General features: G+C 32.0%; 1 protein-coding gene across 1 annotated transcript in view; it reads right to left on the minus strand.

Annotated features, from left to right (window-relative positions):
- Positions 1 to 9,449: 9,449 nt before the first annotated feature.
- LOC110943817 overlaps positions 9,450 to 24,706 on the minus strand; it is a 107,476-nt gene continuing 92,219 nt past the window's right edge. Inside the window, exons 2-20 of the mRNA XM_035990001.1 lie at positions 19,105 to 19,125; positions 18,373 to 18,440; positions 17,994 to 18,291; positions 17,830 to 17,900; positions 17,705 to 17,761; positions 17,430 to 17,621; positions 17,226 to 17,309; positions 15,707 to 15,779; positions 15,578 to 15,610; positions 15,371 to 15,466; positions 15,035 to 15,238; positions 14,782 to 14,922; positions 14,425 to 14,655; positions 14,084 to 14,332; positions 13,574 to 14,012; positions 12,523 to 13,463; positions 11,237 to 12,451; positions 10,843 to 11,115; positions 9,450 to 10,777 (exon numbers count right to left, since the gene is read on the minus strand). Coding sequence (XP_035845894.1) covers positions 9,450 to 10,777; positions 10,843 to 11,115; positions 11,237 to 12,451; positions 12,523 to 13,463; positions 13,574 to 14,012; positions 14,084 to 14,332; positions 14,425 to 14,655; positions 14,782 to 14,922; positions 15,035 to 15,238; positions 15,371 to 15,466; positions 15,578 to 15,610; positions 15,707 to 15,779; positions 17,226 to 17,309; positions 17,430 to 17,621; positions 17,705 to 17,761; positions 17,830 to 17,900; positions 17,994 to 18,291; positions 18,373 to 18,440; positions 19,105 to 19,125 — 6,014 coding nt within the window. The remainder of the gene's footprint in view (positions 10,778 to 10,842; positions 11,116 to 11,236; positions 12,452 to 12,522; positions 13,464 to 13,573; positions 14,013 to 14,083; positions 14,333 to 14,424; positions 14,656 to 14,781; positions 14,923 to 15,034; positions 15,239 to 15,370; positions 15,467 to 15,577; positions 15,611 to 15,706; positions 15,780 to 17,225; positions 17,310 to 17,429; positions 17,622 to 17,704; positions 17,762 to 17,829; positions 17,901 to 17,993; positions 18,292 to 18,372; positions 18,441 to 19,104; positions 19,126 to 24,706) is intronic.

Here is a 24,706-nt window from a genome sequence, read left to right on the forward strand (position 1 = left end):
TAAGAACAAAACGCTAACAAAACAAAAAAGTAAAAAAAATTCAATTTTTTTTGACTTACTTTAAAGTCAACTTTTTTATGTTTCAGATTTTTTTTTGCAATTTTTTATTTTTTATGGGATTTTTTATTTCACTTTTTTCTGATTTTTTTGGAATTTTTTATTTTTTTTTGATTTTTTGGATTTTTTATATTTTTCTGATTTTTTTAAATATTAGAAGTTTTCAGATTTTTTTTAATTTCTATTTTTTCAGATTTTTTTAATTTCTTTATTTTTTTTTAATTTTTTTGATCTTTTGTTTTTTTTCTTTGTGAAATCAACGTCTACGAACACTGCTCTTTTTAGAGTTATCCATTTACCCAGCTTAATACCGATCCTTACCCACAAATTATTTTAAATAGATATCATACAACCCATCCTCATTTTTATAATGATCCAAAATAACCCAACAACCTGAATAGGTTTTTATTGCTAGGCCTACTTAATACAAAAGTATAAATCATAAACTTTCAACACTTTAAACACATTAGAATTGGATGTAAATGATCTTCCTTTGATCAAGTTGCCCGTCAAATTATTATTTGACCTTTGTGAGGCTACAGCCTCAGAACATTAACCCCAAATTTGACTTAAATACATTTTCTTAGTGTTTTTGGCTAGTCATCAATAACTTTAGTTGCTTTAATAATCGTTTTGTAAACAAAACCCATTTTGGGTCAAAATACCTAGAATTTCTCAAGAAAACCGAAACCCCAAATTCTCTAATTGGTTGGATGTCTAAAAACAATATGTTCTATTCATATAAATGATGTTTCTAAGCTATTGAGTATTAACCTTAAAATTTAAAAAAGTTGCTTTTATTCACCATAGATGATTCAGTTGTCACCCATTACTTGGCCTCCCAAAGTTATTCTGGGTTTTATTGATTTAAGCCATTACCCATGTTTAGTTATATTACTACATTTATATATGTATATCTATAACTGCATGGTATAAAAAGACTTAAATAGTTAAATTTGTAAGTATTTTTAATATTTGAATTCAGTTCGAATTCGATTTGAATTCGAGTTTCAAATATTAATCGAATCGAATACGAATTCAGGTAAAAAGATAAATATTCAAAAAATTCGATTTGAATAATTCGAAAATTCGTTATTCGATTTGATGAACACCCCTATTTGTATGTATTATGAGACTTAAAATCCAATTTGTATTATGGAACTTCCAAACTTTTTCCTAAGATTAGAACAAATAATTTCTTTTTAATGATTATAAACAAACAAAATCATATTTTTTTTTTTCAAATCATGATAATAAAAAAAGATAATATACAAACATATAGAGGGCACTGATCTTACGTGTAGTCCTAGCAGTGTAAGTGGACTTGATTTCGAACACTAGCAACTGACATCTGCAAAACTTATCATTAAAGTTTTGTATTATATGATACTAGGTTATCACCCGTGAATATTCACGGGTTGTTAATCTATCTTTCTTAACAAAAAACATATATACCAAAGGCACATCAAATGTAATGCATGGGTTTAATTTAAAAGCAAAACCAATAGTAGTTGAACTCAATGCATAATAAAGTATCTTTGGATTTGGCAGTCCATTAACAATCGACACACATGGTTTTTAATTATGGGTTTGCATTTATTATTCTATTGAAATAATAGTGCTAATACCAGCGAATTGCGCGCTCTTGAAAAATCACATGTTTGTCCTTATAATAAAAATGTTTTAGGTTAGATAAAAAAAAGTATATGAGGACCCGATCCAAATATAGTTTTCTTACTTTACGCCTCCTTTTGTACTCTTCTTGGGTAACAATTGGTATAACTATAAAAAACCAAATACAATGAAGAATACTAATACTAAAAAAACTCACATGGTATGCTAAGAAAAACACATAAAATAATAAGAAACCAAAAAGTCATACCGTTTGAAGTATTGGCAAGCGTTGCTGGGTAGGAAATATCTGAAATAATAAAAATTAAATGTAACAATTGATTAGTAAATGGCTATACTATAAATTACTTGTTTAATCTAAGTATAAAATACGTTGTTTTAATTATTATTTTTTATTACAAAACAACAGGTTTTAAATGTAAAATTTAATTTAATTGATTAAACAAACAATTTTTTTTGTGTATATATATCTTCATACAAATTTTATAAACAAACTGATAGTTTTTGTAAATAAAAAAAATTAAGAATTCGGTTACTTTATTAGGATATCTCTGACTACACAGTGATTCTTATCACTTTCTCAACCACACCCTTTTATAAAAAAGCCCTAACTTCATTTGCATACAAACACCCTCACCAAATCGCCATTCACAGTCGGAGCATACAAACAGAAATCAATAACAGGTAGTATTCCAACTGAAATTCTCACATCATCTAGATTTTTAATACTTAATGTGTTATAAAGTTGTATACTTGCATCGCATCAGAGATTTGGTCGGTCCTAAGGTCGCACTCAATCTTCAATTTCGTTTGGTATAATTGCTTCGCTTACTTTGTTTAACTGATTTTGTACTGAATTGTGATATTGTATTGCTTTTATAACTTGAATTTAACTTTCAGATGTGTGAATTTTGTTTATAATGTGTTATGATTAAAAGTGGATGAAGAAGACTTAAGATAAACTTGTATGGTTTTATAGGTTAGAAGCTCTGATGTGCGTTGTTAAACTTGTATTAGCGTGATTAGGTTGATTGATATTTCATTCGGTGTGTTTTAGCCCTAATTTATTTAAAATGTTATGTTATTTTGGAGGTTAGTACCTGATTTTGCTGGTTAGTTATGACACACCGTTCATAGGGAAGTTATCCATATACAAACCGGTTCATCATGTATTTACAGGGTTAGTTATCTATATGTCACAGATTATTATGTATACACCTAAGTTTTCCTGGTTAGTTATGACACACCGTTCATAGGGAAGTTATCCATATACAAACCGGTTCATCATGTATTTACAGGGTGTTGTTTATGAATAATGTAAGATTTGTGTTAGTGTAGAGGTTTTAGAACTCCAGATTCAATTTCAGATTTGTGAATATTGCATCAGCGTTACATATTAGCGATCTCAAATTGGGGTTTTTTCCTAAATCGAAATGTTCTGTGATAATAAACATCTAGTATTTATCAAAATAATCATATGTAGTCAATGGCGAGTGCTTCAAATGAGCGAAAGAAACAAAAGAAAGAAAAGGAAGTGATCATGCTAACAGATTCGGACTCAGAAGAACCTTTCACTTCGGAATCAATTGACTGGGACGAACCAGAACCAAATATCATTTTTATGCCGTCCTCTTGTTCACGTTTTGTAAGTATTTACTTAGATTATTTGTATACTAACTTAACTGTTGGTGTTCTATGGTGTCATTATTCTCTTTATCATTAGAGTCTGAATACTTTTTGGGCATTTTTAGCGGATATCGGTAAAGGTCGCAAAAGCCATGGGAATCGATCGCTGGCGTACGGTGACCATTCAAAACATGCGTGGTGTCGAAACCACTTTGAATGTCTCGGCTGAACCAAAAAGAGGAAAAAAGAAAAACAGGTTTAGTGTATTGGGATGGCCAGCATGGGTTCGTGAAAACAACATCAAGAAGGGTTATCTTTGCGTTTTAGAGTGGTATGATGATATGCCTACACTCTTTGTTAGGGATGTAATCAAAGAATAATGGGGTTAGTACCATAGATGAAAACCGTTCAACCATTTTATATGGTAATTTTGGCTAACAAACGGTTTTCGCAATAAGTAGATAAGTAAGTAGCAATGGTTTTTGTGGAACCTGTTTAAATATTTTGGTTTATGTTAGATGTTGGAATAGTACTTGACAACCTTTTTTGGTTTATGTTAACTGTTTAAATATTTTGGTATATTTTACTTGTTTGAATACTTATTAAATTTGAATACTCATGTACAAAATAGGACGTCATTTTACGATTATCAGTATTGTTACCTGTTGCAATACTACACAAAAAACATGATCATAAATAATCCATTCGTACCATGAAACTTGCAATGGGCGTCTTACCATATTGGAAGGAATCGATTTGGGTTGTGCATCATCTTAAATAGGCAAAACGGGAAGAGTATATTTTGCTGAGTTTTATAATCAATCGCCTAAAAGAAGATTAACAAATAATCAGATAGATATCACCGCTTGTGATAATATCAGATGGAAGATACTACTTAGTAAATGAATTTACTAAAAGACTAAGAAAAACTTACTTAAATCCACAAAATTCTCAAACCAAATTTATGTTCAATGTAAGCTTGTTACCCATAAAAATTGCAATAGTCAATACATATGATAGTTGATATAAATATTATGATCTTATACACAAACAACTGATAACAAAGGAGACATCCTTTATAACATAATAGCAAGTAGAAAATAACTAAAAACATACGACATTACAGTTGTATATAGGAAGCATCTATACATTATAAATAGTAAATAAAAAACATATGTAAGTAAACATCAACAATATGAAACGTGATTATAATATGGTAAACAACCAACACAAATCATTGGATTTCAAACCAAACACATGTGAAAATAAAAAAAAAAATAAAACATTGTTTATTCATACTCAATCAACCGTTATAGTGTTCAAAAAGTAATTTAACATCCATCAAAAAGTAGTACGTAGAAGAAATTAAGTTAAAAGACACAGTAATATGGAAGTAAATAAAAAGGATGATACTTCATCTTAGACTATCTAGTGTTTTTAAAAGATGTGAGGTATGACCTCCGAAATTACCAAAACTCCATTGTTCCTTTCGTAACGAAGCACATACGCACGACCACTAACCAGACCAACTTGACGCATAAATCTCTCCCAGCCTCTGAAAGCATACCTTGGAGCTCCACGTGAACGCTCGGAACGAATTTCCAAAACAACAGAAACACCATTCATAGTCTGAACGTTCATCGCTTTAACATTATCTAACGGCACATTCTCAACAAAACGCTGTGGGAAACGCTACATCAAGTTTTAAAAAAATACGTATCAGTGACAATACATAAAGTTAAGCAGTAAAATCAACTTATGTTAGAGTACCACTGACTTACAAATCGATAAGTAAGGACCCACTCAATCTCATATACATCGTTGACGGGTAGAGGCGGGTTTCCGTGAACAGGCAGCTCTTCATCATCATATACTTGATTGTCAACATTAACATCATTGTCATAATTAATATCTTCAATCGGAATTTGATCCTCAGTCTGGCTATGTTGATCACCGACTTCAATATCATTTTCTGCTTGATACTCTGGTTCAGGTATCGGTTTTAGTTCAGGCAGTGGAATTCCAATTTCAGCAACTAAAGAACCATCACCGAGTAGACGGAAAACTATGAGATTAAATGTGTAAGTTTCAACTCTATGAAACACAAGAAAATCCCACTTAACCAACGACAAATCAGTTGAAATCTGTGAGAAGTCAAGGATGTAGTAATGAATATCCCATAACTTTTTAATCCTTACAGTCCTTTCTTGATTAGGAGCATAACGAATCGTGACATTATTTTCGAGAATATCATCATTGAAATTATGTTCCATGAATTTTTTTGGCAACCACTGCAAACAATTATAAAATATGTCAAATATTTTTGTAACATAAACCTGAAAAAATATATAATAAACATAACATAGTGGTGTAAGATTTTGAAAAACATCCAAATTTTTCGCTTCAGGAAACATCATTACATGGTAAAAACTATCCTTCACATTCAAATCACGGTCAATCTTGAAATGGTATATATGAAATGCGTTTGCAGAAAGGACCTCAAAAAAAATAAAATCTGTCTTTTCAATTCCAAGATCCGAAAAAACGTTTGACCATCCATCAGTGATAAAGCATCCGTTAGTCGTCGCTTTGATGTAAACATGCCAGATTTGAGAACCTGTACTCAACCTGACATGCCCAACAGGAAAGCCAAAGTTTCGAACGGCATCATTGTAAAAAGCAGGCAACGGCTGTAATATTTAAGAAAAATAAGTTGTCGGAAAAAAAAGTAATACGAATAAATTTAAATAAAAATTTTACCAGAGATGACGGTGAAGCATCATAAATAATCTTCACAAACGCTGGAGCCATGACTGTATAAACAATACAATAACAAAGCGAGCAAGTAAAAGCAACTTACATTATAAAAAGCAATTTCAAACATGTTTACATTCATAATTTCAAGCTATTACAATTTCAATCTTTTCATGTAAACTTGAGTTCTAGTAAGTGCATATGTATCAAACAGTAATAATTTAAAGCTGTTACAATTTCAAGCTATCATCTAAACTTGAGTCCTAGTAAGTGCATATGTAGCAAACATTAATAATTTCAAGCGATTACAGGTTGAATCCATCATGTAAACTTGAGTTGTAGTAAGTGCATATGGAACAAACAATAATAAAGAACAATTTTAAAGTTGTAGACTACTCAATCAGTATGAAACAGAATCATTAAACATAATCTAACATCTGCAGCTCTAATTTGCATATAATAGTTACATAAAAACAGAATCATCATTAAACATATTAAAAAAAAAATCCCTGCAGTTTTTTACTCACAAATTCGCAGTTCTTAATGAACATAAAGTAAACCTAAAACAAAAAAGAGGATCAGAAAAATAAAAATTGTTATAGATAAGAAACTTAAGAAAACATTCATATGTTTACTAACTATATTCATTGCAAATCGATACAAAATCGGCTATTCAATCAAAAACATACTCACAAAAACCCCTAAATTTTGCTACAGATTAAAGAACAGATAAACATGCATACATATTCAACAATCGTACCTTAAAATAAACCTTCACAATTCGATTGACTGCCAATTCGTCGTGAACAAAAAGATATTGATTGATAAATCGATTAACGACCGAATCGATGTGAAAAAACTTGAAGAACAGGTATGGATTTATACATGTAGGGTTTAAACATCTAGGGTTCATATTTTGGGTGATGATTGTAAAGAGATATGAAAAATCGGATATATGGTAGACAGATTTGATAACCTTTGAGAGAAAGATGGAAACTTCAAGTTTCCTTATGACAATGAAAAAGAAAACAGGGACGGAAACAAACGCCGCTGAATGCATCTCGTTGCCTCTCATTGCCGCTCAAAATTTTTTTTAGGGTTTCAATCACATGGGCGGTTGATGTCGTGGATCTGAATGAATTACACTTTGGTTTATCCTAGATAATTGAATAAGACACACAAAGTGTTAAAATAATATACAAAAATTTATAGAACAATAACCTACATTATAATATACGAAACAACCTTTGGAGATACCGTCTCGTGACCAAATACAATTTTTGACTTTCCTTTTGGGTCATTCTACATGTCAATGAATGATAGACATATAAGTATAGAAAAATTAATTAGATTCATTATATACTATGTAACGCTAATTGTGGAAAACTTACCGGAGACTGATAGACATCAACAGAAGATGAAATGCGGGTACATTCACCAACAATATCACCAGCAATATCTTCATCAAGATCAATTTCGTTGGTAATCACCTTTTCTTTGTGTTCATACTAAAAAAACATAATATACAAATTTACCAACAATGTTAACTTCAAGATAAGGTAATTACCTCGAATTATTAAAAATAAATATTGTAAGAATAAAAAAACTAACCGCAAGCAGTAAATCAAATCCATGATCTCCGTAAATAGGATCATCCAAAACAACAACGTCAACTTTCTTGAAATACATTTGAGTACCAGTTTGATAATTAAAAATGGACAACTTAAAAGTATCATATCCAGCCATTGTAAAGATAAAAGTAGTCCGGGAATCTAATGCAAGATCCCTAATCAAATTAGACCATCCATCCGTAAAAGCACATTTGTCAGACAACGCTTCCATCTTGACATTCCAAAACCTATCACCAACATAAAGAGTTGCTAATCCACCTTTATAACTGCTGCCGTAAAACTGTCCCCAGAATTTGTCAGCCATGAGCTGTGAATTTGTTAAGAATTATGCTAAACAGAATATTCAAAAAACAAAATTTACATAAAATAAGTACTTATTTTATGCATAGAACTTACAATGAAATCATCATCAACTCTAATGGAAGTGATAAAAGAGTTATCCAAAACACATGACTTAAAGACATCAAGATAGAATGTAGATGGTCCAAGACTGGTGAACAACAGGTAATCATCTTTTTGTAAACCACTGTCCGTAACGACTTTACCAAACCCATCACCTAAAACAGGACCCAACCCATAATTTTCAATTTCAACAATCCATAAGTTGTCCGCAGCAAAAAGTTTAATTAGATCACCATACGGGATTTCTTCTCCCCACAGTAAGTTGACAAAATCAGACGGTATTTCCTATAAATTGAAACAAAAGACATATTGGTATGAACATAATTAATTGTAAACATTAAAAAAAAACAACACATACCAATTTTGTAGACTGAAGAACATCGAATACTTTCAAGAAAGAACAACTATTGCTATTTGGATCCATATCTGTAAAAGTATTATCAATGTTTTTCTTTTAGCAAACAATAAAATGAATATAAACACAAAATAAACACATTCAAAACATATAAATAATTTTGTTTTCTTCAAATTACCAATGTGTATACTTTAAAATTAATACTCATAATGATAACTTTTCACACATATATAAGAAATATACAAAGGGGAACCAAATTTCAGTAACCTAATATCTTTGATGCAAAATTTTAATAACATTCTTATGTCCTAATCAAAGTTAAACATGATAAATGATATTTAACACCACAAAACAGTGGGTAAGTATTGAAAAGATAACTTAAAAATTATGCTCGGCAAGATATGACAATCAAAATTGGGTTTCAAAGTTGAATGTACAGTAGAACTTTGGTTCTTGATTTTTAATGCATAATAAAGAGGAAAAAAAAGTATGAAACCAGGGATTAAAAATGAAAGCCATACCTTTCTCAGTCGTTGATAGTGTAGAAGATGAAAAGAACTTGAAAACCCTCAAGAAATGGCGGTGGAGTATAGCCAAAAGAGAGAAGAAGATTGATAGGTAATGATGTTCTGTGTGATATGATGTTTTTATTTCGGTTCAATCAAATTCAACGGAATATTAAACATTTACACATTGACCCCTTAATAAAATCCAATAGTTACACATACATAGTAAGTCTAAGTGGAATATAATACGTAAAATAATAAGATACTTTAAAGTTATAATTTAACATGCGTATATCAATTATATCATTAGTATTTCAAAAATATTTTACAAATGCTTTAAACAAAAAATAATGTACGTTAAATAAAATATGTTGATTTATAATTACAACTTTATAAAAAGGAATGAATATCTATAATAATATAAAGTATTTACGTTATAAATAAATTACAAAATTTGCAACTTGAAAGTATACTTTCAAAATTCAACTATAACTTTCCAAATATTTCTTTGTAAACAACATTTTTAGTTTTATTCGTTGGACTTCCATCTTTGTCAGATATTAAAAGCTTCACGCCATCTCTTGTCTTTACTCTCGACAACGCAACATAAAGCTGACCATGTGAGAAAACGGGGTCTCTTAGGTACAGACCAACTCTGGAAAGAGACTGCCCTTGACTTTTGTTAATAGTCATGGCAAAACAGACGGTTATGGGAAACTGCCTTCGTTGAAATTTGAAAGGTATTTTCTTGTCTGAAGGTATCATGCTAATTCTGGGAATGTAAGTTCTTGAACCAACATTACCTCCAGATAGTATCTCAGCCTCGATAACACGTTTTCCAAGACGCGTGATCTGAAGACGTGTACCATTGCATAACCCATTCTGCTGATCAATGTTCCTCAAAAGCATGACTGGGACACCCAACTTTAACACCAATCTATGATTGGGTAAGCCAGAAACTATCAAACTATTTAACACATCAGGATTATACAGATCTTGGTGTAATGGATCATTAATTTCCTCAGTTGGGCATAGAGTATCTGAGCTAAGATACTCTACTTCTTCACCGGGAAATAATGCAAGCAAACGATCATTGATACCATGTACAACCTCATTTTTAGGAGCAAGTATGGCTCTTTCAGAAAAGTAGTCACGATCTTTAAAACGGTTAAGAACTGATGGATACACAAAGTCAATCAAGCTTTGAATTGGATCAGTTGAATCGGTGATTAAAAGATCCTTTGGTATTTCTATAGTTGAATCGCCATCGTTACCATCACCAATATTGCCTTCACCAATTTCAAGAAGCCATTTGGCAAAATCGTTTATCTCATCAATGTTTGAACTACTGCTTCCAACTGATAAACGCATGTTACGGGTCAATTTTAAAACCTTGCAAGTGGACCAAATGTAAGATGAACATAAAGAGGCGTGTACAATGTCTTGCCTTGTGCCGTTTTGTATAACCGGTAAGATTTGCCTAAAGTCACCACCGAAAACAATAGTCTTTCCACCAAAGGGAAGTTCAGAATTACGTGAATCGGAGACACTCAAAACATCTTTCAATGTACGATCAAGAGCTTCAAAAGCATGTTTGTGTACCATCGGTGCTTCGGCCCAAATAATCAACTTCGCTTCGTCTATAAGATTAGCGATTTCAGAATTAGGTTTGATATGACAAACGGAATCTTCAGTAAGATTAATCGGAATATGAAATCTTGAATGGGCGGTACGGCCTCGTGACAACAACAGCGATGCAATCCCGCTTGAAGCAACATTAACAACAATATGCCCATTGCATCTTATGGAAGCAGCTAAAGTTTTCCAAAGAAATGTCTTACCCGTACCACCGTAACCGTACACAAAAAAAAAACACCACCTTTCCCACGTCCAACAACTCTCATAATCTCGTTATACACTGCTCTTTGGTCATCATTTAAAGAATTATGAAGCTTATTGAATTCAGCGCTAACTTCGTCCTTATCCCAAGAAAGCTCCTCATTTATTAGACGATTAGCCTCATATAATGTAGAATCTTCATCTGGAACAGGCATCGGTGAGAATCTATGCAAGCTGGATCCATTACGGATAAGATAGTTTTGAATTTTAGACAACGTAATATTCTTTAAACGCTCGTCAGAGACAGCAAAACCTACAACAAAAACTTAAATTAATATATTTAATAACATACTTTATACAACTAAGGAAAACTAAATAAAAAAAATAAATTTATGTGTTAAAAAAAATAGTAGAAATTTATAAAAAAATTGTACCACTTAACCCAGAATCCTTCCGCATATTGTGTAAAATGTCCTCCGACAAAAACTCCCACGTCTTTTCCCAAACAATTTCTGGTCTTGATAGAGTATTAGACAAAAGGAGTGTACCGAACAATGAACGAAGATAATGACCATTTCCTGTAAAACTGGCCTCTTTAATACACTCAATATATTCGTTGTCATCGTCTAATAGGCCACGCGCATAACATGCATCCCTAAAAGTAGGATAAACAACACCATCATAGGTTCTAATTTCTTCAAAAGATCGTGGACCCTTGACTTTGGTTAGAAGAATTCTAAGGTAATAAGCTTCACCAAGGGAAGGAGAAACTGAATAAAGTCTTCCAACAACAACATAATTTTTTCGCGGCTGCCAGCAACGATCCTTTAACTTCCAAACATACTTTGATGGAAACTCAACATACGTAAGTTTCGTTGTTTCAGGTTTTTTGTTCATGTTCATCCACTCCAAAAAAATAGATGAATTGACCTGAGGTTTGTTTAGCACATTTTCAATATCATCTTCACCACTGAAAACTACATTCTGCTGGCCTGGAAGATGAAATGGTAACCTCATAACAGATGGATACCGATAGTGAACTTCACATGCAAATATTCTCCAACTTGCTTCACATGCAGAAACATATCTTGCCTCGTAATATTCTTTTATTTCATCTTTCGGTATCTCCTCATCAATCCCTCTGTCTGAATCTATAACAACAACAGTGGCCCTATCTGGTCCTTTATTAATGTATTTAAATAAATACTTAATTGAACCTGCCTGATTGCACCACTCCACATTGATGTGCGCCTGATATCTTCTAAGAAGCCTTTTGTTGTATGGAACGACGCTCCTGTTGTCCAATGTCACACCCTTCTTAACAACCGTGTGACCATCGTCCCTTCGCCTATAAAGTGGAAATCCATCTGAATCAACAGATGTAGCCTCCAAAAACTTCTTTGGAAAATTCTTAGAACAACGGTTTCCTACCATGCATGGACATTTCAAGTTAGCATGTCCACATGGACCATGAATCATGAACTCACAGACCAGAGAATATAATTCAGGGTCTTCATTTTTATCAGGAATCTCAGCTGAGATAAAAGGATCAATATGTTCAACAGTTGGAACCTTATGATCAGCTTTCATAAAAACACATAGATGAGTATGTGGCAGACCACGCTTTTGAAATTCAACGGTGTAAACAACTGTCAAAAATAAATAAAATGTTAGCAAATACAAATAACATAGATGAAAAAAAATAATAAATTCCACGTACCAGCATTAATATCGCCAAGAAATTTTTTTTCCTTAAGGTCTTTTATCAATGCATCAAGCTTCATCTTAAACAATCTACAAAGAATGTCGGGTCTGTCTTCAGGCTTAACTGATGTGTCACCAATAAACCTTACCATCTCGGGCCATTTCGGATTACAGGTGATAGTTATGAAAAAATCAGGATACCCATACTTCCTACATAAAGCCATAGCATCAAGGTAATTTTGCATCATATATCGAGCTCCACCAGTAAACGAAGACGGTAATATCACAGGTTTTCCAGTATGAGACAGATCAGTCTGGCCACCTTGCTGAACACTTCTTAGGCTGTTAAAGGATTCGCATCGTAATTTGGTTTGCTGAAATCTTATGTAGTTTAGCCGCTCGCTTTCAATCATTGTGTATGCATCGACTATAAACTGCTGATACAACCTCCTCGCATTAAGGATTAGAGAGAATTTGGTGTCCCTATCCTGCATCCTATAAGCAAAGAACTCTCTCATTGTGCAATTTGGACGTGTCTTCTTTGTGTTTGGACCAAAATCTCTATGAGGAATGTTAATCCTATATCCATCATCACCATAAGGAAAAAGAATTGGATATTGTAAAGCAAGGTATGAAGGATGTAACTCGCTAATACGTTTAAGAACTCCTGACTGCTCTTCGACAATAATATCACGTTGTTCCACACTTTGATTTTCATCGCCAACAATTAAAGCAGCAATTTCGGATGATGTAGGAAAATTGTAAGTCCTGCCATCTTTATCTCTTTGATAAATCAACCGAAGCCTAAGAGAAACATTGGGTTTCTCATGAAGATGGTTTCTAACCATGCGATATGTTTTTACCAACATATTTTTTGAATCTAACATGTCAGTTAGATACTTTATGAATTTATCGTCAAGCTCTTTTGATCTGGAAGATGACTGAGTTGTTGAGTCCCTGGTATAAAAATTAAAGATAATTAATAATATGTATAAAATACAATAAAAATAATTAATTATAGAAAAAAATTGGATTAAGAACAAAGGTGGTGATCAAAAGTAACATACCCAAATAAGGTCTTCCTATTGGACAGTTCATTCTCAGTATCGTAAATATAAAGTTGAGAAAACTTTGGTTGGTCACCGGGTTTAGGAAGAAGGCTACCCATACTATGCGCATTCTGACCGCTAATTCTATAAACAAAAGGAGCATTACCTTTGTTTATCTTAGTATCCACTTTTCCTCCCATAGAAGTAAAGGAAAACATTGAATTGTAACGTCGAATATTCTTTAAGAAAAACTTGCTATCTGAATCTAAAGATCGAAAAAGCATCTGGTAACATGGGTCAGATTCTTTATAATCAGGTAAGTCAACTTTACCATAAGCACAACATAAGGCATATGTTCGCTTTTGAAGTGTCATACGACCCTTTGCAGCTTCAGTTTGCCACAACTTTGCATAGCATAACCCACAACAAACAGATTGGTCGCCATGGTCAAGGTAATCTGCACAGTTAAATTCCAAATTTAAGGCTTAAGAATGTAAAAATACAATATTAACATTTAATATTGGTTACCTTTAGATGTGCCTTTCCGGAGATCTTTAATCTCTTGTTGAACAACATTTTCATCATCAGAATCAAGATCAGCCATTCGTATGGGTTCTATTTCGATTGGTGTATGCGTCAACTTACGCCTTCCAGAAGACATCCTTTTAACAGAAGACAAATCCGCCTTCATAGCTGTAGCATTTCGTTTACTCACAATCCGCGGAGTAATAGAATAACATTCTGTCAGTGGTAAAGTAGATGACGTTGCAACAGTGTCTGTTGTAACAAATAAAACATTATTAAACAAAAGGTATATTTTATGTAGACAATAAAATGTTTTCTGAAAAATGTATAATTTATAAACATACCGGGAGAAATACGGTTCAAAGAAGACATAGCATTAGTAAACTGTGACGGATTACGATTTTCTGAATGTATATTTGTAATACATGAAGATGGTGTTACGTTTTCTTTGTTTGCGGTGTTCGAACTTCGAATAAACTTAGAAGAATTTTGCAATACTACATTGGTCTTTCCATTCAAAGTTAAAACCGACCCAGATGTAGAAGTAAGCATTCTTGAACAAATGCTACCGGTTCCTAAAAAAAATATAACAAATGTCATATTAAAAATAAACATTAAAAAAATAGTATTTACATATATCAGAGTTATAAAGATAATAGAAAAACATATATAATTAAAACCCTTCTTTTTTGTTTACAAACCTGGTAGTATGTTAGATATATTTGACAACGGTGTACGGTTGGGTGTTGTATAAGGGTGTAACACATCTTTTCCGTTCTTCTTAATAGTAGTAGGTGTTATACTGGAAGTTTGGCCATTTAGGGAAGTATTTAAACGATTTCCTAAAAAAAATAAACACATTAGTGTAAGTAAACTAATAATAAAAACAGTTTCGTAAGATGTAAAACAATATTGATGTACTAATAAGATGGTCTTAAGTAAAAGAATAGTTACTTAAAGGAATAACTGGTGAACAATCTGTAGGCAATCTTCTGTTTGAAGAATTAGGTGTTATGTTTTCTTTGTTGTTTAAATTAATCCGTGTTGCTGATGAAGATGTTGAATCCACTTTCGATGGAATAAAATTTGGATTAAACTTTGATCTCTTACTATCAAGATATAGTTTTCTTAACCTACGCCTTCTTTTTGCCTCGGCAACTGCAGTGAGCATAATGGTTAAAGCAATAAAATATGAAATAACATAATCAAATTAGTAATGCCTATAATAATAGTTATAAAAAAATTAAGAAGTTTAGCAAAAATAAACAGTAATAATAAAAAATAAGTAACCTTTGAGAAAATAAGGATGAACTTGTGTAGTACATCTTGATCTCTTATTATCAAGATATTGTTTTCTTAACTTTCTTCTATGCCTGGCCTCGTGAGCTACAATTAAAACATAATTAAAGAGGGAAAGAAAGAAGTAATAAAAACAAAATAGAGATTAAGTTTAACAATGTAATAGTAAATTTCGAATTAAATAAAATACTAAATTACCTTTCATAACGTAAGATAACCAACGTGTATAATCTGAAAGAAATTGGAAACAACATAAATTAATTAATATATTGAATTATTTTTAAATGTACTATGTTTTAGTACAAAAATAAAAACAACAACACTTACAATCGTTAATAACGGCATTCATGGAAGGTTCGGAAGAAGATGAATATTGATGTTTAAACCTATTATCCATTTTCTAAACAGCAAAAGAAATGTAAAATGAAACATTATAACTTACTGCTGGAATTTACGATATAAAAGTTTATATTTAAAAATATTTACTAATAACAAAAATATATAATATGTAGCAAACATCATAATAGGTGTAAATGATATATCAACAAATTAGGATACATATGCATAATAGTTGAACATTCACAAACTTACTGGATGTATAAAAGAGTGATGAAAAAAGAAATAGAACTTGAGATTAATCTGAATGCCTGTTGAAAGAACGTTGAAGCTGAAATGAAGAAATGAGTATTTTTTTTGGTTTTATAGAGATAATCTATTTTTGGAATTCTATAATAGTAATCAATGTAAATTACATAAAATGGAAATGATTACCTTAAATATAGACATAATCAAAAATATAGAAATTTGTTTAATTACCTTAAATGATTACCTTAAATGATTACCAAATTTCCGAAATCTTTGAATAAAACAATCAAAATTTAATTACCTGTAATTTACCAGTAATTATGAATATAACATATTTTAAATTTTAAATGGTAAGTAATGATTACAAATAGAATAAGAAACAAAAGTAAGTGGTCATATAAAGGTATATATACTACCGGTTAAAGTAAACACATCTTTGAAATAATGATTTTAATCTACATCATATGAGTATATTACTAAAATAAGTAATCTAATTAAATAAAAAACATGAACAAACATTATTTAAAACCAAACTAAAAAACAGTCAAATAAATATGTCATATTGCTTAAGCAATCCATATAAAGTTTTTAAACCACAACCATCATAACAATTCAAAACAAAATCTCAAATATCAAAATAATTGTTTCTTCTTTTAAAAGAATGATTAATTGGTTATTAATTCTTGGCCTGATCCTCTTCTTTTAACATCAATAACATATTGATTTGGAAGTGATATAATTTAATGTTATTCGTATATTATAAATTCGTGTTGGTTTAAAATTACTTAATTTTGAGGTCAGGTTGTTTGTGTTAGATAATATAATTCTTTGTGCAAAGATAATAAAAACATTATAAATAAAGTTACTACCAACTATTAGGTAATCATTTAAAAGATATAACGGGTTGCTAACTTTCTTACAAAATAGACTTGTTTAAGTACTAACTGTCCAAAGGAGAACATATCTAACATCTGACTTCCAAAACATTATGAAGCTACTATTAAGTAATAACCAACATGTTGCCAAAACATCTAAAGTCCAAACTAACGACCACAATTGCAAACAGTCACGCACGGCCTCTTTTCTTTGTAGTCTTGTGAACAACTTTGGTCAACATCAAAAGCTTAGAAGACTTCACATATTTAAAGAAAAGAGTAGCGCCAATGGGTATTTGATTTGATTTCAAGAATCTCGACCACTTGGAAAAACCATACCTGTAAACATCACCATTCTTTTCCGCTAACGTCTTGATGTTTGTTACCTCACATCTAAGGTTTTTTACCGAAACTTCATGCAGGTTGTCAACAGAAAGACACAAATCATCCGAAACAGCACACGGTAAACGCTGAATACATAATAAAAAAGAAAAATTTCAAATTAATCTGTAACATATAATTATTAGCAATATATGAAATAACAAAAAATTTAATAACATTCAAACACATACCTATCGATTTCCAGCTACTTTCGTGAATTCAATGAATGAATCTGTTTTCATCGTTTTCAAATTAGAACGTTTATGGCAAACAGGTACGGTTTCAGCGGCCGTGACCTTATCAACAACAGCTTCTTTTTTGTTTCCAAACTTTGAACGGGTACGATGAGCAATTACAGACTCATGTGACTGAATGATAACTGACTTACATTTCTTAGGGGCCTAATAAGTCTAAAAAAAAATAAAATTAGTTTGTCTTTTAAGATAACATTTTCAAATTAAAAAATGCATATATGATACTATACCTTCATCTTTTGCGGCAAAACAGATTGACGAACATCAACTGTATTGTTCGTAATGGCCTATACAGGTAAATAAATACATAAGTGACTAACTATTTGGAATAAATAAGACTTTCAGCAGAACTCACATCAGAAACAACTGTGGAGCACAGACTCGGTTCATAAACCATAACATTTTTTGGTATCAAAAAGCTGTTACCTGCATATGATGTGATAATTAGTATTAAAAATTAATTTAAATACCAGTATACAGACATAACAAATTATTCAACATACAAATATTATAAGATACTACTTACAATAACATCTTCGTGAGGGTTGATCTTGGATATGAACATGTTTTTATGAACACATGATTTAAAGACCATTAAAAAAAATGAGGTTGTTCCATAAGTCTGAAACATAAGGTAGTCATCTTTTCTAACAGAAGTATCCCTAACCAATTTGGTGAATCCATCAGCAAGAACATGGCCAACATCAGTTTTTTTTACTCTTACAAACCATATATTGTCACCATCAACAATCTTAACTGAATCTTTGTAAGGTGGGTGGTCTCCCCAAACCATTGATGCAAAATCATTAGGTATTTCCTATGAGTTTAAAAAAGCGAATAAATTATCAGTTTACATAATATATATAATTATAAAACATTAGAACAACAATAAACGTACCAAAAATATCGGAAAATCTTCATCAATTAGCTTTAAAAATGAAGGAGTGTTGTGCAAAGGGTCGATACCTGAAATTAATATACGAATTTATTGAAAACTAAAAAAGGCAATGTATTAATAACAAAACAATGAATATTACAAACAATAATAAGTATACGTTATATAAAATTTAAAAATAATTTATTTTTAGAAACACATTCAATATTTGGAAAAAGAAAAAAAAACAGAATGAAATATAAATAAATAAATAAATAAATTTTAAATCTGTTAAAAAACATTTGATTCTTATAGTGAAAAATAATCTACAACAGGAAAAAATTGCAAAAACATATAAAGACAATAAATCAAAAGAATCTGTACTTTTAACAAAATGCATGATCATCAACATTATAATGTAAGATCTGCCGATAGGGTTTTGCCCAAAAAGAAACATAAGATCTAAAATACAATAAACAGTACATTTACCTACGATTGTTGAAAGATTCGTCATCTAAAAGGATCACCGGCTATAGAGTTTTCTGCAAATATGTATAAACATATAAAGAATACATTAGCTTCGATTATTGAAATATTGGTCAGTTTTAAGGATTATCATCTTCAGTATTTTGATAATGGGATTTAGGGTTTCTAAGCATCAAGAACGAACAAAAAAGTTACAAAATAAGGAAAATAAATCAAAAAAACCAGAATAAACATAAAACAATAAGTAAGGATCAAAGTTTCATTACATACCTGAAGATTTTGTGGAACAATCTACATAAAACACAAAAAAAAAATTATCGATTAACAACTGCCGGTTGAGTTTTAAAGAGGAAAAAACTGGATATGTGATCTAATAACATAAATAAAGAGTATTTAAGATTAATCAAGAAGATTTACCGAAGAAATATGAACAGATTTGGCACCAAATATGTCTATCGGATATAGATTTAGATGAGAGAAAAACCGTTCTAAAAGAAAGTGTAAGAAGAAAGATTAGGGTTAAATGATTGATGAGAAGTTTATATATGATCCATATTGTATGTCGGTTAGTTTGGGAAAGCATAAATCCGACCCAAAGAAAATTCGGATCCCGCGTAGAAATATTGAGAGGTTTGTGTTTAATGATTTGTTTATGAAGAAATATATATTTTCCCTCTCAAAATGAAGGTTCACTAAACAAATGGATGCCACATCATCAAATTGGCTTTACCATCCAAGGACAAATAGCCCAAATCATCTCCTTTATTAATATATATAGATTTACACGGGTACGTACGAGATGAAGTTTTAATATGTTGGCTTTTCCTTGGCTTCTTGTTTCATTTTCTAAATTTATTTGAAATAATTCTTCTAGTTTGTATTTAACATGGGTTATGGGTTGATAGAAAAATAATAAAATCATATTTTAAAAAACTATATATGATAGGTTAATAAAATCATATTTTAGAAAACTTTGATAGGTTGGTAATTAAAAAATAAAGAAATTATATAATGAGTTCAATGAAGAAAATGTAGGAATCCGTTCATGCAAAAATAAATAAAAATTTTATTAACTTGAATTACAATACAAGAAAGGAAAGCTTTAAAATAATGATACAGGTTACAACTGAAATACAAGATTAACAGGAACGAACCTACAGAAAAATAAAGAGGTTCTTGGCTGAGGATCGTATTAAACACGGGTCCCTTAAAACAAATTTCGAGTCTCCTAGGAGAACTCGTTTGTTTCTAGGATACAAAGCCTAAGCAGTTGCACTGCCGGACTTGACAAAAACCCGAAAGTGTACCTTGCTACAAGAAGAAGAAGAAAAGGAATTCTGTGGAGAGAAGATTGTATAAGTTGTGAATTTTGTTGTTTTTTCGGTGTCTTGTTCTGCAGCAGGGTCCTCCCTATTTATACTGCAGGTCTGAGATGAAACTGAAAAACGAATTAAATGGGAGATTTAAATTGCATTAAACGTGTTCAATGAACTTTAATTCGTCATTTAATTCTCAGTCAAAACCGTTGACTCATCAGTTTCAAATGCTGAGAGCCGCCTTTACATTTCAGCATTTGAAACTGACGAGTCAACGGTTTTGACTGAGAATTAAATGACGAATTAAAGTGCATTGAAGATGTTTAATGCAATTTAATTCTCCCATTTTATTCGTTTTTTCAGTTTCATCTCAGACCTGCAATATAAATAGGGAGGACCCTGCTGCAGAACAAGACACCGAAAAAACAGCGAAATTCACAGCTTATACAATCTTCTCTCCACAGAATTCCTTTTCTTCTTCTTCTCGAAATTTGTTTTAAGGTTCCCGTGTCTAACACGATCCTCAGCCAAGAACCTCTTTATTTTTCTGTAATTTCGTTCTTGTTCATCTTGTATTTCAGTTGTAACATGTACCGTTATTTTACAGCTTTCCTTTAGTGTAATTCAAATTAATAAAATTTTTATTTATTTTTATACGAACAGATTCCTATAATAAGTTGACTAAAAAAGGTAGCAAAGAAGTATACAATGTTAGTTAGAAAAATAAAAAAATAAATAAAACTACAGCACTTTAGTAAATATTTTTAAGAGCACACATTTTTTTAAAACATACCTTTTCCACTCACTTATCCTTATAAAAAAATTTCATGAGATATTTACTATTTATTTTAAATAAGAGTTAATTACACACATACTCTTTATGGTCTAAACCTAGTCACACCTTTTTGGGTTTAAGTTTAAAAAATTGCAAGTTATGTGATTTTTATTTTGTAACATTTTTTAGTCAATTCTAATTCTGATTTTAGTGAAAATGTCTATTAAGTATGTATAATTACCCTTATGACAAAATAAAAAATATCACAAATCTATGAAGTACAAGTTGTTTAGTAAAAAAAACTACTAACCGCCAATGATGCCATGACAACATGGTTGAGGTGGGAGGGTTTACATCTTCGGATGATTCCCGCCCGGGTTATGTCCCGAGTTCGAGCCCTGGAGCGTCAAATAGCCCCGCGGGGAGACGGTTGAAAGTCCGTTGGTGTGTGTCGAACCCGGGTCTCTTAGGAGTTCTGGTGTGGGTGTCACCGCTTCATCAAGCTGGCAAAAAAAAAAAAAAACTACTAACCCCTTCCCCTTCGTCTGTCACACCCTGACTTTTGCGGAAGCGTGATTATATGTGACAACCCTCAAAATTACATGTATCCGTACGATTCATTAATGTTAATTAAAGTGCTTGATGTCTGTGCTGAATTACTTAACTGCTTTCTGATTACTGCGCCATACATGTGCTTGTTAACATACTAGTCTTGTGCAAAAAAAATGACTAAATAGTCCTGTATGCTTTCCTAAGTGTTGGGAAATAAAAGCGTTACAAAAAGATACATAAAAGACACTAAACGGAATAACTTAGCACTTTAACAGAACGGTATCTAACCGAACAACCGAACATTACCCGGAGCACTAAAATATTGCAAGAAACATTGTTTTTATTTTTCTGAGCTAGTTATGGTTCCCGAGCACACTAACATATTACATAAAGCATGTAACACTCTAAACACAAGTCCTACACCCTAACCTTCCATTAAATCACCTACTTATCCCCAAACTTGCACTTAACCCCCCCCCATTGTAATTTTCGGTCATAAAGCATGGCCCACCTCAAGATTGTGTAATCTCCCATAAAATCTCTAGTAATCTTCCATAAGATCTTGCTTTGGAACTTGAGGGATCTTATTAGTACTACGGGAAACATAATATCCAATGGACCAAGGGATTAGAGTTATAAGTAAGCACTATCTTCTTCACCCCTCACCACCCAACTTCTTCTCCTCTCTCCCATTAAACTCTCGGCCGAACACCCCAAGCACACCCTCACCATCATCAAGTCTTGATCATCCATTTCCAAGGCCATTCTAAGGAGTAAGAAGGTATTTAACGAAGCTTGGTGCTCACGGAACTTGAAGGACCTCTACCACAAGCTTTTATCCACTCATTTTTCACCTTGATCTTCCCTAGCTTAAAAGCTAGTAGTAAGCCTCTTTGATCCTTATTTACTTCATGTTTTAGTGGTTAAAAGTTATTGTTTGTTGATTTATACAAGAACACTAAGAATCATACACTTAAAACTTGAACATAAATGTTACATAAAATGGAATCTTGAAGATGTAAGGTTGTCTTGATTCTGTTATTGTTTACTTGATGATTACTAGTAATATGATGATCGATCATCATATGGAACTTGTTAAATCATGATTAAAAGCATGAGTTAACAAGTTAGGAGGTGATTAGGGGTTTACATAAAAGAATCACCTCCATATTTAGACATGAACTTGGTGATAAAATGATTTCTTGTAAAAATAATAAACTAAGTGGACTAGTGATCTTGTAGATCTAAAACTTGTGAGTGATTTTCCTAAATAAACCAAGTTTAAAAGACGGTTTTCGAAAGATCATGATCCTTACACTATTTTGGAAATAAAGTAAGTATATGGACACTAGTGACACATGAAAATGTTGTAAATAAATATTTTTGTAAAATATGTTCACAAGTTGTGAATATCTAAAAATCCCTAGAATGAGATTTTAAATAAAGTAAACACACTTTGGAGGGTAACTAAACCCACTAAACGTCTTACCAAGTTACTACGCGTTTTTATGAAACATCAAGTTCATGTTGGTTTGTAAATGGAATAGTTTGCTCTTGGTAAATTGTTGTTGTTTGTTGAATGATTTTTGGAAAAGAAAATGATATGCTTATTAGCATGGACGCCTCCATTTACAAAGGAAACTATGGCGAAATTTTCTAAAAATTCCAACACTTAGAAATTATTTTTCTAGCAAGTGTTCGCAAATACGTTTTAACTTTGTTTTTCAAAATAAACTTTGCCATGAGTTTTGTTACAAAAATACAAAGTATCGGAGGTTGATTTTTACAAGTAAAATGGATAAATATATGTTTAGAATATATATTTTATACTAGAACACTTGTGTGGATACTTGATTATTTTGTGAGATAGTTATATATTATTTGAGGGTAAAATAATATAACTTAACATTAGAATTGTATGGTACGTAATAGAAGTAATGAGTAGATAAACCGTACGTAGGATACGTGTTATGCATGCACGAGAAACTGATTGTTATCTGTACCTTATTAGGACGTGCATGATTTCTGATTATTAGAGTAACTCTAACCGAGCAAACCAAGGTGAGTTCACACACTTTCTAAGGCATGGGATTCTCGGTGGTTGGGAATGGGTTAAAGAATTAAAACGGAACCTACATATCCTCCTTGGATAGGATATGTACCGCCGTCCTCCATGGGTAGGATGCCAATATTAATCCTGCGTATTCTCCTTGGGTAGAATACGTACGTTCGTCCGCCTTGGGTAGGACAACAACCTTAAAACTCACTAGACAAAACTCTATCATTAAGTCCCTCATTTTGTATCGACTTAATCGCCGAGGCCAATGGCGAGCGGGTCATTAGTTAATAGCGCTATTAGGTTTAACAAACCTCACACCGTGCCAGTCGGACGGGCGTGTACTAATGGACTATGGCAAACTATCAATGATGATAGACATTGACATAGGGCACAACTTACTTTCATTATTAGTCGATATGGTAACAGTCTAGTGGTTCACATGGGGAAGCCCCCACTGATTATGGATATGGATTGGGTAATAAAAAATGAACTGGTTAATCGTATTTTCAACTACGGGGTAACCCCCACGGCAAGTAAGCCAGCAAAAGATAAACCATGTTTTCGGAAACAACTTCAAACTAAACAACCAACTGTGAACTCACTTAACTTTGTTGTTGACTCGTTGTTACATGCCTTACAGGTCGTTAGATGCTTATGGAGCTTGCACGAGGAGGAGGTCGTTGTGGGATATGGACTGTTATGTTCCGTGCTTAACATTTGAACTTTATGAACTTATGTTTTGGTTTCACGTTTTATGCTTCCGCTGTTTATTTTGAACTTGGTTAACTAGCTTTTGATCACCAATTATATTGTGTGGTTGGATTTTATCTATCTTAAATACATTGTTCAATATGATTGGTGGCTTGATCCTGGTCATGTCACGCCTCCAAGCGGTGATACTCCGCATGGTGGATTTTGGGGGTGTGACAGATTGGTATCAGAGCCATTGGTTATAGCGAACTTGGTTTTAAAAAAGGGGAAAAGCTTTTTGATAAAATCAGACTATAACCTATACAGTGCTCAACGAGCCACAATGACGCTTCGCTCCACGTGCAAGACTCGACGCAATAGGTGGTATGATTTATGTTTATATTGTGTGTTAGATAGTTCACATAGTGCATTAGTTAACGTGATAACTGCTATTTGAACCTTGTGTGTTTACTCTCCTCT

This window comes from Helianthus annuus, chromosome 5, assembly GCF_002127325.2.
Source record: "Helianthus annuus cultivar XRQ/B chromosome 5, HanXRQr2.0-SUNRISE, whole genome shotgun sequence".
Lineage (NCBI taxonomy): Eukaryota > Viridiplantae > Streptophyta > Magnoliopsida > Asterales > Asteraceae > Helianthus > Helianthus annuus.